This window comes from Paroedura picta, chromosome 13, assembly GCF_049243985.1.
Source record: "Paroedura picta isolate Pp20150507F chromosome 13, Ppicta_v3.0, whole genome shotgun sequence".
In the NCBI taxonomy this organism is placed as follows: domain Eukaryota; kingdom Metazoa; phylum Chordata; class Lepidosauria; order Squamata; family Gekkonidae; genus Paroedura; species Paroedura picta.
The window spans coordinates 49,203,371-49,218,993 of NC_135381.1; the positions used below are offsets into that span (position 1 = coordinate 49,203,371).

The 15,623-nt window shown below is 46.8% G+C and overlaps 1 protein-coding gene across 1 annotated transcript in view; it reads left to right on the top strand.

The window, feature by feature from the left end:
* Positions 1-15,623, top strand: part of ARR3 (arrestin 3) — a 90,954-nt gene that overhangs the window by 3,633 nt on the left and 71,698 nt on the right. The window contains exon 3 of the mRNA XM_077307992.1: positions 9,490-9,520. Within this exon, the coding sequence (XP_077164107.1) occupies positions 9,490-9,520 (31 nt within the window). The remainder of the gene's footprint in view (positions 1-9,489; positions 9,521-15,623) is intronic.

The window sequence follows — 15,623 nt, forward strand, 5'->3', positions numbered from 1 at the left end:
CTCCCATATTCCCTGAGCTCAGGACAAACAAGGGCCTGATCTATGGCAGGCCCTGGAGGGGGGCAGAATGGTGGCAACATCATGTGGACGTGGGGATTAACCCACATCCATACTGATACCACCCTGGCCTTTTCTGCCTGTGTGGAATCGGCCAAACTGATTTTGTCTGACACCCATAGAGATTTTACAAGCAAGATTTCCAAATTTACTTCACTAACTAGCAGAATATGAAAGAACTGGGCTAATGCTACATAACGTAGCCTATCTGTTTTCTCTGCATGTTTTTAGTGGAATATCCTTTTTTCAAGCTCACAAATTTTAAATCCTTTGTATATATTTTTTTGCTTTTTTATCTGTCAATGACTGTGAATAAATGATTGATTGCTGCATTGAATAAAATCAGAGTCCAGTAGCACCTTTAAGACCAACAAAGATTTATTCAAGCTTTCAATTGCAAGCACTCTTCGTCAGATTATGATCTCCTTACATGACAGGGAATATATAGCAAAAATCAACCAAATACAACCAATGATAATCCTTTGTCAAAACAGCCAATCAATCCCCTGGAATTCAGTGTAGTTTACAAAAACACAAGGAGAGACCAAGCTGCCTGTTGTCAAGTGATCAACGGCTCTCACCTCACCATATGCTGCTTGCCCCCATCTGTCTCCATACAACTGTGAAACATTCCTGCAAGGAAATTGCTGGTAACTATCTATCCCAAGACCAGGGAGTCAAGCTCAAAATTCCATTACATTGCCATACCGTATAGTCACATTATCACAAATAAAATAAATAGTGAGGAATATGGATACACGTTGAACAAGGTTATCATGAATGGTATGCTTTAGGATGCTTTAGGATGCTTTGGGCTGATCCTGCGTTGAGCAGGGGGTTGGACTAGATGGCCTGTATGGCCCCTTCCAACTCTATGATTCTATGATTCTATGAATAGTGAGATAAAAAACCTTTGTCCTTGTTGAGTCCTGCATATGTCATAATATTGAGGACCATTCCGCACAACTTAAATGTAGCAGAAATCTTACCTTTGGTAAACGCTATTAATTCAACATTCTGCATGACATCGAACACAATCTGCAACACTCCCGCAAAAATCGCTTTGTTGTACCGGTTTTCCGGAAATCCAGAAAAGTGGATTCCCCCTAAAGAAACCGCTAGACTCTTGAGAACAACCTGCAACACATCCGAAAAAGACGTGTGCATTCTCAATGTAGCGGTAGAATCATAGAATCATAGAATCATAGAGTTGGAAGGGGCCATACAGGCCATCTAGTCCAACCCTCTGCTCAACGCAGGATCAGCCCTAAGCATCCTAAAGCAAAGAAAGAATGTCCCTCCCTCGCTCTCTCACCCTCAAGCTTCCAGAGACGCGATCGCCATTTTATTTTCCTTAGACTGGCAAAAGCAATGAATAAGCGAGGCTTCTCTGGCCAAAGTCCCTCCACAGAAGTGCTTAACAGTAAAACAAAGTTCCCTACTGCAAGTGTCTTTAAAGTTTCCAAGCACAATACATCCCCCTGTTTGACACTGACCGTAATTTTGGCTACAAATCGTGCCCATGGGGGGGGGATTTTTTTTTACTTGAAGAGCGTGTAAACGATTAAGCGCCAGCTCCTACGCCAGCAAAAAAGGTCTTTCTGAGGCAATGAATGAACAAATATTCGTTGTGACTGATGTGTTTGGGTTTTTAAAAAACAGTTTTTAAAGGGAAAGGGGCTCGATTCTGCGCTCCCCCACATGTAACCAGCTGGGTGACCTTGGGCTCGCCACGGCACTGATAAAACTGTTCTGACCGAGCAGTCAGCCTCCCCTCCCTCACAGGGTGTCTGTTGTGGGGAGAGGAAAGGGAAGGCGACTGTAAGCCACTTTGAGCCTCCTTCGGGTAGGGAAAAGCGGCATATAAGAACCAACTCTTCTTCTTCTTCTTCTTTTCGGAAGCACGAACACAACAGTTCATTGGCTGTTCTGTTGGATTGACAGCCAGGGGTGGGAGGAAGTGTGGAAAAATATCGCTTCCTTTGTTGCGATTCTCAGCAAGACCGGAAACATGTGGGGAATGAATAGACCGCTACTGGGACTTCAATATTCCACTAGAATTAAAGGTATGCGGAATGATGAAATTTCACTATTAAATATAGCGTTTCTGCATACTGCATTCTGCATTCAGCAAAATTGGTCCTTGTGCGGAAAGCCCCTGAGTGTTGTAATAACTTGCATTTCTGCAATCTCCCTTTCTAGCCTGTTCTTGAAGTTCCTTTGCAATAAAACAGCTACTTTCAGGTCCCTTATTGAATGTCCTGGAAGGCTGAAGTGTTCCCCTACAGGTTTTTCAATTTTGTGGTTTTTGATGTCAGACTTGTGCCCATTAATTCTTTGGCGTAGGGTTTGACCTGTTTGCCCTATGTAGAGAACAAAGAGTCATTGTTGGCACTTGATGGCATATGCTGTTGGAAGATGAGCAGGTGTATAGGCCTTTGAGGGTATAGGTGATGTTGTTAGGTCCAGTAATTGTGTAAAGACAATAAAATAAGACAATGATATTTAGAGATGGGAAATAAACCAGGCAAATTACTCTCTTGAAATTAAAGACAAAACAGCAAAATATGTTGATTACAGCCTTAAAGAAAGATTGGAACAATTTAATTGAGGAAGAAGAAATTAAATAGGGCTTTTTAGATTTTTACCTAAAATTTATGAGAAACAGGAAATTCCCAAAGAAAAAAGGGAGAAATATATGGAAAAAACAAAGTATAATGGAACGGAACCCAGTACAGGTAGAAATACTGAATAAACCTATAATGTATATTTGTAGGTATATGGTTTGTTAAACTCGACTTCCTTGTACAATGGCAATAAAGCTTTTATGTATGTATGAATGAACCTAAAAGTCCAGAAGAAATCATAGATGTAATGAATAAATTAAAGGTTGGTAAAGCTCCAGGGCCTGATGGGTTATTTTGTATACTCTACAATTTTAAATAAGAAATATTAATACTATTAAAGGTGAAATATTAATACCATTAATATGATCAGAACCCCAGACTCTTTTAAGGACCCTCATATTATGGTTATACCTAAGCTTGAAAATTGAGGTACAAAATTCCTAGTCTATTTATTTATTAAATATTGATTATTACAAAATGTTCACTAATACATTGGATAACCAGCTAGAAGATGTTGAGCTTTCTATGTGGCAGACAAGTCAAAAATAAGGACAATATTAAACATACTTGAACATTATCAACAAAGACCTGGTAAGCAACTGGTGCTATTCTTCATTGATATGAAGAAAGTCTTTGACTTTATTGATTAGAGATTTTTATTTAGTTTGAGAAAGGATGGGATGTGGTAGTGCATTTATAACTTGTATTAAAAAGGTCTATATAGAAGAGTGGGCAAAGTAATAGTAAATGGCGAGCTTACAGAGAAATTCAATATTCAGCGGGGAAAGCATCAAGCTTTCTCACTCTTACCTTTACTTTTAATTTTGGCCTTAGAAGTCTTTAATCAGGATGTGAGAAGATAAAAGTATTATGGGCTTTGTATAAACATAGCGTTAGGAAAGTTGAAAGACTGTGAAAAGGTAATAGAGTTAATAATAAATGAAGCCAAATCAAAAATAATTGTGAAAAATATGGATAAGGATGGTAAAAAAGGTTTAGAAGGCAAATTCTATGGTTCTATGTAGGGATTGGGGGGCATGTAGCCCTCTTTAAGTATTTGAAAAGTTGTCACTTGGAGGAGGGCAGGATGCTGTTTCTGTTGGCTGCAGAGGAGAGGACATGCAGTAATGGGTTTAAACTTCAAGTACAACGATATAGGCTAGATATGAGGGAAAAAATTTTCACAGTCAGAGTAGTTCAGCAGTGGAATAGGCTGCCTAAGGAGGTGGTGAGCTCCCCCTCACTGGCAGTCTTCAAGCAAAGGTTGGATACACATTTTTCTTGGATGCTTTAGGATGCTTAGGGCTGATCCTGCGTTGAGCAGGGGGTTGGACTAGATGGCCTGTATGGCCCCTTCCAACTCTATGATTCTGTGATTCTATGTACAGAGGGAATTTTTTCTCCCTGTCCCAGAAGATAGAATTAGTTTACAGGATGATCTTGAAAGCCTGGAAAACTGGGCTAAAATTAATAAAATGAATTTCAACAGTGAATAATATAAAGTTCTGCATTTCATAGAACCATAGATTAATGGAATTTGAAGGTGCCTCCTGGGTCCAACCCCCTGCACTATGCAGGACACTTACAACCCTATTTCTCATCCACTCTAACCTGCCACCTCCTTGAACCTTCACAGAATCAGCCTCTCCGTTAGATGGCTCTCCAGCCTCTGTTTAAAAATTTCCAAAGATGGAGACCCCACCACCAGCTGAGGAAGCCTGTTCCACTGAGAAAACATTCTGTCAGGAACTTCTTCCGGATGTTTAGTTGGAATTTCTTTTGAATTAATTTCATCCCATTGGTTCTGGTCTGTCCCTCCGGGCAAGAGAGAACAACTCTGCTCCATCCTCTATATGGCAGCCTTTTAAATACTTAAAAGTCACATCCCCTCTTAGTCACCTCCTTTTCAGGCTAAACAGACAAAGCTCCCCCAACCTTTCCTCATACATCTTGGTTTCCAAACCCCTCACCATCTTTGTTGCCCTCTTCTGGGCACACTCCACTTTGTCTACATCCCTCTTCACCTATGGTGCTCAAAACTGGACACAGTACTCCAGGTGAGGCCAAAGCAAAGCGGAGTAAAGGAGTACCATCACCTCTTGTGATCTGGACACAATACTCAATTTGATACAGCCCAAAATCCGATTCGCCTTTTTAGCAACCAAGTCACACTGCTCACTCATGTTCAATGTATGGTTTACTAAGACTCCTAAATTCTTTTTGCACATACTACCCGCTCTATACAGGCCTACCCTTATCCTTGATCCAGAAACGTCAATTGGTGCAGAATGCTGTGGCTAGGATTCTCACTAAGACATCATGGAGATCTCACATCCAGCTGGTACTCCACTTGGCTGGCTCCCGGTTGAAATCCGGATTAGAATCATAGAATCATAGAATCATAGAGTTGGAAGGGCCATACAGGCCATCTAGTCCAACCCCCTGCTCAATGCAGGATCAGCCCTAAACATCCTAAAGCATCCAAGAAAAGTGTGTATCCAACTAGGGTTGTGCACTGAGGCCCCGACTCTGCAGCCAGCAGAAACAGCATCCTGCCCTCCTCCAAGTGACAACCTTTCAAATACTTAAAGAGGGCTATCATGTCCCCTCTCAACCTCCTTTTCTCCAGGCTGAACATTCCCAAGTCCCTCAACCTATCTTCATAGGGCTTGGTCCCTTGGCCCCAGATCATCTTCGTCGCTCTCCTATGTACCCTTTCAATTTTATCGACGTCCTTCTTGAAGTGAGGCCTCCAGAACTGCACACAGTACTCCAGGTGTGGTCTGACCAGTGCCGTATACAATGGGACTATGACATCTTGTGATTTTGATGTGATGCCTCTGTTGATACAGCCCAAAATGGCATTTGCCTTTTTTACCGCTGCATCACACTGCCTGCTCATGTTTAGTTTACAATCCACAAGTACCCCAAGGTCTCGTTTACACACAGTGCTACCTAGAAGCGTATCCCCCATCCAGTAGGCATGCTTTTCATTTTTCTGACCCAGATGCAGAACTTTAAACTTATCTTTATTAAATTGCATCTTGTTCTCATTCGCCCATTTTTCCATTGTGTTCAGATCTCGTTGAACTCTGTCTCTATCTTCCGGAGTATTTGCCAGTCCTCCCAATTTGGTGTAATCTGCAAACCTGATGAGTAGTCCCTCCACCGCCACACATCTAGATCATTAATAAATATGTTAAAAAGTACCGGGCCGAGCACCGAGCCCTGAGGTACCCCGCTACTCACCTCTCTCCAGTCTGATGAAACACCATTGACAACTCTTTGAGTGCGGTTCTCTAGCCAATTCCCTATCCACCTAACTATCTGAAAATCCAGATTGCAGTCCTTCAACCTATCCATCAGAACATCATGGGGAACCTTGTCAAAAGCTTTACTAAAATCCAAGTAAATGACATCAACCGAATTTCCCCGATCCAGCAAACCTGTTACTTGGTCAAAAAAGGAAACTTGGTTGGTCTGGCAGGACCTCTTAGAGACAAATCCATGCTGACTTCCTTGGATCACCAAATTGTCCTCCAGATGTTTGCAGATCGCTCCCTTTAATATCTGCTCCATTATCTTCCCCACAACAGAGGTCAGACTCACTGGTCTGTAGTTTCCTGGGTCATCCTTCCTCCCTTTTTTGAAGATCGGAATAACGTTTGCTCTTTTCCAGTCCTCCGGGACATCTCCAGTCCTTAAAGAGGTTCCGAAGATGATGGACAAGGGCTGTGCAAGTTCTCTGGAAAGTTCTTTGAGTACTCTTGGGTACATTTCATCCGGACCAGGGGATTTGAACTCATCCAGTGCAGCTAAATGCCTCTCAACAACCTCTCTATCCATGTTAACCTGCCACCGAGACACTATCCTTTGCCTACGGCCATCTCTAGATGTGCCTAAACCCTTTGACCTGTGGGAAAAAACAGATGTAAAATAGGCACTAAGCCTTTCTGCTTTCTCTGCATCTTTCGTTAGAGTTTGTCCATCCGCACCCAACAGTGGGCCTATTGCCTCCTTTACTTTACATTTGCTCCTCAGATAACTGAAAAATCTTTTCTTGTTACAATGGGCTTCCCTGGCCAATCTTAGTTCACTCTCAGCTTTGGCCTTTCTGATGATTGATCTACAGTGCCTAGTAACCTGTAGGTAGTCTTCTTTAGAGCTCTGTCCTTCCCTCCATTTCCTGAACATTTTCCTTTTCTTTCTTAGTTCCTCTTGAAGTTCTCTGTTCATCCAAATAGGCTTCTTAGAGCTCTTGCAGTGTTTTCGTCTTTCTGGGATAGTCATTAGGATAGTCATTAGGTTTAAGGTTTTGGTAATCACCTTAAAGGTATTATGCAGAGTGGGCCCAGTGTATTTGAGAGACCACCTCCCTGCCTATACCCCCAAAAGACTCTTATGCTCCACCACCTCCAACTGGCTGCACATCCTTGGCCCCCAAAAAACACATCAGACCTCAACAAGGGCCAGAGCCTTCTCGGTTCTGGCCCCCACCTGGTGGAACAAGCTCCCTGAAATGATCAGGGCCCTGCCTGAACTTCCACAGTTCCTCGGGGCCTGCAAAAGGGAGTTCCTCCACCAGGCCAACCAACTCAAAACATCTGCTGGTTCCCCCTCAGAAGCCATTCCATGACTGAACAATCTGACCTACCAGGGATTTGTCAATGTTATCGTTCTGTTAAAATATTGTTCTGTTTTTTATGTTATGTTATGATTGTTATTTATCACAATGTTATAGTGTTCTGTGTAACTATTCTATGATGTTTTATGTAAACCCCCCCATGACTGTATGGAATGGGTGGTATAATAATCTAAATAAATAAATATTGGTGTATATGGTTTTTCCTACCTAAATGCAGAAATTTACATTTGTCCCTATTGAATTTCATTTTATGCAGTTTAGCCGACTTCTCAAGCCTATCAAGAACATACTGTATTCTGTCTTCTGTTGTGTTTGCTACCCCTCCCAGTTTAGTATTGTCTGCAAATTTAATTATTACCCCGTCTATTCCCTCATCCAAATCATTTATTAATATGTTGAACAACAGATGTAGGTAGGAAAAATCAAATGCATCATTGTAGGATGTGGAAGACCTGTCTTGGAAGTGAAAAGGATCTAGGGGTATTAGCAGACCATACGGGGAACATGAGTCAGCAGAAATTTCATAAGAAATATTGGAATTTGTTTTTCATAAAAGCATTTTTTATATACTGTAACTGTTAGTGATGGTGCAGGAAAAGCTTATTTGTTCTCCTGGCAACAAACTCATAATGTCCAGAAGAGGGCTACAAAGATGGTGAGCAGTTTGGAGACAGGTTGTATGAGGAAAGATTGAGAGAGCTTGGTCTTTTAAGCCTGGAGAGGAGACGACTAAGAGGTGATATGATAACCATCTTCAAATACTTGAAGGGCTGTCATATAGAAGATGGAGCAGAATTGTTTTCTGTTGCCCCAGAGGGTCTGACCAGAACCAAATTAATTCAAAAGAATTTTTGGCTAAACATCCAGAAGAAGCTCCTGACAGTTAGAGTGGTTCCTCAGTGGCACAGGCTTCCTATTTGGAAGTTTTTAAGCAGAGTCATCTGACAGAAATGCTGGTTTTATGAACTTAGGCAGATTGTGAATGGGTGAACAGGAAGGGATGTGCCAGGGTTTGTTTCTTGTGGCCCTTCTGAATTACCAGTCTCCACTATGAGTCTCCACTATGAGGGAAGAGCCTCTTGTGGCGCAGAGTGGTAAGGCAGCCGTCTGAAAGCTTTGCCCATAAGGCTGGGAGTTCAATCCCAGCAGCTGGCTCAAGGTTGACTCAGCCTTCCATCCTTCCGAGGTCGGTAAAATGAGTACCCAGCTTGCTGGGGGGTAAACGGTAATGACTGGGGAAGGCACTGGCAAACCACCCCGTACTGAGTCTGCCATGAAAACGCTAGAGGGCGTCACCCCAGGGGATACCTTTACCTTTACCTTTACTATGAGATAGCAGGTGTTCCTCCTGGCCAGGCTGGATTCTGGAGATTTTTGGTGGGAGGGGGGATCACTTGGGCATAAAATTGGGGTCACTGTGGGTGAGCAGTTAGTTGTGAGTTCCTACACTGTGCAGGGGTTGGACTAGATGACCCTGAAGATCCCTTCCAACTCTATGATTATGTTTTCATTCTCATAGTCAACCTTTAGACATCCTTTAGGCTCTGTAGCCGACAGATATCAAAAGATATCAAAGTCAAAGTCAAACACTTTTATTGGCATAATCATAGCACAACATCTATATAAAAGACAAAGCTATTCAAATCCCAGATCACTTGGAGAAAATCCCGTGAAGGAATTTTGCAATGCCTTTGGTTGCTTGAGGGTTGTGATCTAGTAAAAGAGAGTGCGCTACTGTCAAGGGACCGTGAATCTTTCTCGCCCACATTAGAGGATATATGTAACCTTCTCTAAGATGGATGTGTTGCTCACAAAAGAGGAGAACGTGTTTCACGGACTCAGGTTTCTTGGCAGGACATGAGCAACATATCGGGTGCTCTGTCAACATATCGGATTTTAGCATATCAACCTTTGGTTACTGCCATTGGTAGGAGGTTTAGCCTTGCTAGCATAAAAAATCGCTTCAGGGAAGATGATTTTAAAGATGTAAAGATATGTTAGACTTGCCTCTGAGCATGAAGAGAGTGAAAGTCAAATTTCTTGCATTGCAATTTTTATACAAGTTGAGGTAGGAAGCATTATTTAATGCAAAGGAAAACTGACAATATAATACTATGCAAAAAGTTTGAGCTGCTAATTTTTCTTCTTTCCCCCCCCCAGGGTTTTTAAGAAGACCTCCCACAATGGCAAAGTAAGTGTACAGTGCCCTAAATACCACAAAATAATGTACATATTCAGGAGCACATAATGACATCTCGACTGAGCTCTGAGGCTCCCCCAGTCTTCTCAATCATCCATCAACATTGAACTGAGGGAAGGGAGGGGGTGGGGGTTGGCGATCCTCATCCAGAACCGTTTTCCCTTCCAGAGGACCCCTGCACCAGACACCACTGGCCTTGAATGTGTTGGCCTGGCTTGGGATGTGGAGAGAGGGTGGGAGTGCTCAGCAGCAGACTCCCTTCTGAGGCTATCAGAGGCAGTAGCTGAGTGGACACTGCATGTTGGTCCCGAGAGAGTTCTGTTCTTGGTGCAGCTTCAGACTTTGTGGATGCCTTGGTAACACGGGGATTCTAGCAGCTGCATCAACTACTGACCCCATGTGAAGCAGGTCACATGGTAGGCTTGATACTTTGCAGAGGGCTTGCTCTGAATAAATAAACAAATTAATCTTTATTTTTATACCCCACCCTTCCCGTGAAGTTCAGTGCAAGAAACATTAATTGCTAAAATACAGTAATAACATTTAAAAACAATTTATAGTTTCCCAAAAATATTCATTGGTGGCATTGAGGAAGCTTTTTATCTTTCATGTTTGGAATCACCCTTGATGCTCCAATGGATGTTTTCCCATAGATGTTTCCTCGGATTGGGGTGTGTGTGTGTGAAAGGATGCAAACCAATATGATATTCTTTAGTGTTATGATTCCTGGCCTCAACCATAGGCCTGACAGAATAATTATGTCATCCCTGTGGAACTGATTAAGGTCCTGCTGGGTCCTGTTCTCAGTTGGCAGAGCATTTCATAAAAAAAGAAAGCCTTAGCACTCATTGAGACCAGACTTACCTCTTTGGGACTGGGACCCCTGAGCACATTTTGGTCTGATGATGTTAGGGGGACATAATGGGAGATGTTGTCTCACAACATCAGTTCCAAACTGTTTAGGGCTTTAAACATCAGCACCAAAATTTTTTATCTAATTTGCACTCCAATCTGGAACCAATGAAGGCACCGGTGTCATGTGTACTTTCCACTGGGACCCTGTAAGGACCCATACTGCAGCATTTTGGACCAATCAGTCTCAAGGGAAGCCCTGTGTAGGTGAGTTGCAGAAGTCTAGCCTGGAGGTGACTTGCATGGAACACCCTAGTTAGATTGGGTGCCAAGAGGTAGAATGCTATTTATTATGCCTGGCATGAGTAGAAAAATGCCTGGCAAACAATTTGGGAGTGATCTTTGATGCCTCCCTTTCCATGGAGTCTCAACTCAGAAAGGTAGCCCAGACGGCATTTTTTCATCTACAACCAAGTGTAACTACTAGCATAAAGTGACCAGAATTAAGGGAACCTAAGGTGGGACGCGCTGCCATCGCAACAGCTGACGCAGCTGCCACACCCGCCGCGGGTGGCACCCCTCCCCTTCCCCCTCCCGCTCCCGCTCCCCCTTCCTCTCCCCCTCCCCATGACTGGGCTCAAGAAGGGCAGCGGCGGCAGCAGCAGCAGCAGTGGCAGCGGGGGCCCCCTCCCCCCCCGACTGGCCTCAAGAAGGGTGACAGCGGTGGCCCGGGAAGAGCCCGGCTGTGCTGCCCTGTGCTGCCCTGTGCTGCCCCCTGCTCCAGCTGCTTGCTGCAGTCCCAACATGGCAGTGGCAAGCTGCTGCACTCTGGTTTCCAGGGCTTGGTTCTGCCCATTCAAATCAGCCACCTGTTGTTCTAGCAGCTGATGGCGGGCAGCCAAGTTGGCTGCTGTAGCTGGGTCCATCCTGGCTGGAGCTGCTAGCTCTGAATTCCAGCCGCAAAGATGGGAGAAGTGGTGGCTGCAAAGGGTGCTGCCCTAGCCGGGCACACGCAGGGTCAGTGCAAGGGCAAGCACAGTTACCAAGTCCAGCAAGTTCAAAGCGTGTACCAGAGAGTAGTCAAAAGTCCAGTCCGGGTCTTATCAGAAATTGTTAGCTGACAAAGTCCAAAGGAGAACCGAAAGAGTTGTCGGTTATCTTTACCAAGGTCAAGCCTGGAATCAGTCAAACAGAGTTTCGCCGAAGCGTCGGGGAGCAGGAAACCAGTCAAGGCAACGGGTGGACATGTGCACAAAGTTGCAGCCACACTGGGAAGCACTTTGGCTGTCCTTAAGTACAAGCTGAACTGTCACACCAAGTGGCTGCACCTGGCACTCAGCCTCCCTCCGATGAATGAGCCCCACCTGAGCACAACCTAGCCTGTTGCTTTAGTCTAAGCCGAGCACTTTGCCTGCTTGTTGCCAACGTGGTCCTCCTGCATTCCCTCCTGCACTCTGGAGATGAGTCTGGGCTGTTCAGGGGTGTTGCTGCAGGCTGAGGTAATGCTGGTGCAGAGGGCATGGTGCTTGTCTGGCTGGGACCTGGTTGTGGCTCCCTATCGGGACTGGCCTCTCTAAGCAGCACCCTGCTGCTTTGCTCCAGCTCCTCCACTTCTTCCTCCGAGGGAGCTGGCAGAATGAGCTCAGGCAGTGGTGCAGAGGCACCCTCTGGAGATGAGGCCATGACACCATCCCCTCCTGCCAGGGCCCCCTCCGCAGGGTCAGGTCCTGGCTTGGCGGCGTAGTGGCAATGGAAGTCCCTGACCAATGCTGGAGCGTGTACACTGTTGGCGAGTTCCCAGGTGCGTTCTTCGGGTCCGTATCCCTCCCAGTCGACCAAATACTGAAGGGCACCCCAACGCAGCCGGGAGTCTAGGATTTGCCGGACCTCCTCATATTCCTCATCTCCATCAACCAATATAGGAGCAGGGGGGGGGGTTTACAAGGCTGGCCGGGAGCTATCTGGCAGAGCGGGTTGCAGTAATGAGCGGTGGAACACTGGGTGCATACAATAGGTGCGGGGTAGGCGTAGACGAAATGCCACAGGGTTGACCTGTTCGGTCACCTCGTATGGCCATATGAAGCGAGCATCCAGTTTTTTGGACGGCCAACTGGTGTTGATGTGCCGGGTTGACAGCCAAACTTTGTCACCAACAGCTATAGGTGCCCCCGTGATTCGGTGTGCATCTGCTTGCGTCTTGTACCGGTCTTGTGCCTCCTGGAGCGTGTCTCTCAATACCGGTGTTGCGCTTGCAACTCGTCCAGATCAGCAGCTGCCCGGGGAATGGTTGGTGGCACAAGAGCATCTGGCAGGAACCGGGGATGATATCCATAGACGGCTTGGAACGGGGTCATCTGGGTAGATGTATGGGTCGCATTGTTATAAGCGAATTCGGCCAATGGGAGCCAACGTGACCAGTAATCCTGTTGATAACAGACATAGCACCGTAGGTACTGCTCTATAATCCCATTGACTCTCTCGGTTTGACCGTCTGTCTGGGGGTGATGTGCGCTGGAGAGGCTAGACTTGGTTCCGAGGGTGGCATGCAGCTCACACCAGAAGCGGGAGGAGAACTGTATGCCATGATCTGTTACAATACGATCTGGGAGGCCACGGAGCTTGAAGATGTGGAACATGAACAGACGAGCTGTCTCCCGAGCCTTTGGCAACCCTCAGCAAGGGATGAGGTGCGTCATTTTGGAAAAGCGGTCCATCACTACCAGAATGGTGGTGAACCTTTTTGAGGCAGGCAGGTCGGTTACGAAGTCCATTGTGAGTTCTTGCCAGGGTCCAGAGGGTGGAGGCAGTGGTTGTAATAGTCCTGCGGGCCTACCAGGTGCGTATTTGGCCTGTCTACAAATCGGACAGGAGGCCACGTATCTTTTCACATCTGCCTTTACTCGGGGCCACCAGAAATATTGGGTTACCAGCTGCAGGGTCTTGTCCTGGCCAAAGTGTACGGCTGCTGGGTCATCGTGGGTTGCCTTTAGAACTTGGGTGCGAAGGTCAGCAGTAGGGAGTACTACACGATCCCGATGGTGTAAGAGACCCTGCTGGATGTGGTACTCTGATCGTTCGTCAGGGTGTTCCTGGAGCCACTGCATCCGTTCCTGAATCCATGGATCTTCAGCCTGTCGATCCTGGATCTGTTGCTGCAGCTCAAGCCGCTCTGGCAGGGCAGCAAAAACCGAAACAGGTAATAGTGGGGGAGCCGGTGTGGCTTCAGTGTCCGAATGATACTGGGGTTGTCTGGAGAGAGCATTCGCTCTCTTATTCTGGCTTCCGGGGATATACTCAATCCGGAAATCAAAGCGGGCAAAGAAGAGAGCCCATCGGATCTGGCGTTGATTCAGGCAGTGGGCAGACTGGAGGTATTCTAAATTCCGGTGGTCAGTGCGTACCTGAACAGGGTATTTAGCTCCTTCTAGGTGGTGGCGCCAGGTCTCAAAAGCTGCCTTAATGGCCAGCAGCTCCCGTTCCCAGATGGTATAGTTCCTTTCCGCAGAGGTAAATTGTCTGGAGTAGTACACGCAAGGTCCATCTCCTGGACCGGTTTGCAGGAGTAGGGCCCCCAGGGTGGAGCTCGAAGCATCTGCCTCTACCAGGAAAGGCTTCTCTGGGTCGGGGTACCCAAGATAAGGTTCAGAGACAAAGCACTCCTTGAGTGTCTGAAAAGCCTGTGCCGTATCTGATCCCCACTGGAAAGGGTGCTTGGTGCTCAGAAGCTGTGTCAGAGGGTGAGCCAAGTCCGCGTAATTAGGGAGGAAAGTCCTATAATAGTTGGCGAACCCCAGAAACCGTTGCAGCTGCTTTCGGTTCTGGGGCTCCTCCCATTGGAGTATAGCTTGAACTCTGGCTGGATCCATCTGTATCCCCTGAGGGGTAAGACGGTGCCCGAGAAAGTCCATGGTAGTCTGGGAAAAGGAGCACTTGGACAGTTTAGCAAACAGCCCATGATCCCAAAGTCGTTGGAGAACTTGTCTAACATGGTCTGCGTGCTTCTGGCAAGAGTGGGAGTACATCAGGATACCATCAAGGTAAATGATGACGAACCGATCCAACAGGTCGTGGAACATGTCATTGATGAAGCGCTGGAACACTGCGGATGCATTACAGAGGCCAAAAGGCATTACGGTGTACTCAAACTGGCCGTAACGGGTACCAAACGCTGTTTTCCACTCATCCCCCTGACGGATGCGAATCAGGTTATAGGCCCCCCGCAGGTCCAGCTTGGTAAACAGTTGGACCTCCCGTACCTGCTCCAACAGCTCAGAGATGAGAGGTAAAGGGTAGCGATCCTTGATCGTGATCTGGCTCAGGGCCCGATAGTCATGGCACCTCCTCTACTCCCCACACTTCTTTTTGACAAACAGAACTGGAGCTGAGGTGGGGGCAGTGGACGGACGGATGAATCCTCACTCGAGGTTTTTTTCCAGGAACTCCTGAAGCGCCTGCCGTTCGGGTTCAGAGAGTGCATACAACCTCTTGACTGGTAAAGCAGCCCCTGGTTTGAGGTCGATCCCACAGTCATAGTCTATATGCGGGGGAAGGCGATTTGCTCCTTTCTCCTTGAACACACCCGCATAATCATGGTAGTCATGCGGAAGTCCGTCGAGGTCGGGTGGAGTAGAGGTGTGGGCCAGGAGCCACTGTCCCTGGGGTAGTTGCAGGCGTACGGGCAGGAGCAAATGCATTAATCCCAGAGCGGCCCCAACGGTTCCTCCCAGGCGACCGGGGCCGGGGTCGTCTGGGAGCAGGCGTTTCCCGCCGGCTTGGCTTTTTCAGGACACTGGCCCACGTAGTGACCTGCACCCCCGCAGTACAGGCAGAGGTTCTGTGTGCGGCGCCGCTGTTTTTCTCAGGGGTCCAATCTAGGCCGCACACTGCCAAGTTGCATCGGTTCTCCCGAATCCAGGGGAACTGCTGCCTTGGGAGCGGTAACCTGGGGTAGAAACGGCTCTCCTCGGTTTGGAGGCTGGGTTCCGGACCGGACGAGGCACCACTCCTCCAGGCGGTTGTCTATCTGATAGCACGGGTCGCTCATTCTACGGGGCCGGTCCACGTGAACCAGCTCATCCAAGACCTTTTCTGAGAGCCCGGCCACGAACTGGTCCACTAAGGCCAGCTCATTCCAGTCCAGGCCTTGTGCCATGATCTGGAACTCTGCTGCATAGTCCCTCACGGACCGGGCCCCTTGGCGTAGCTGCCTCAAACACCGGCTGGCCCGAATCACCTTTTGAGC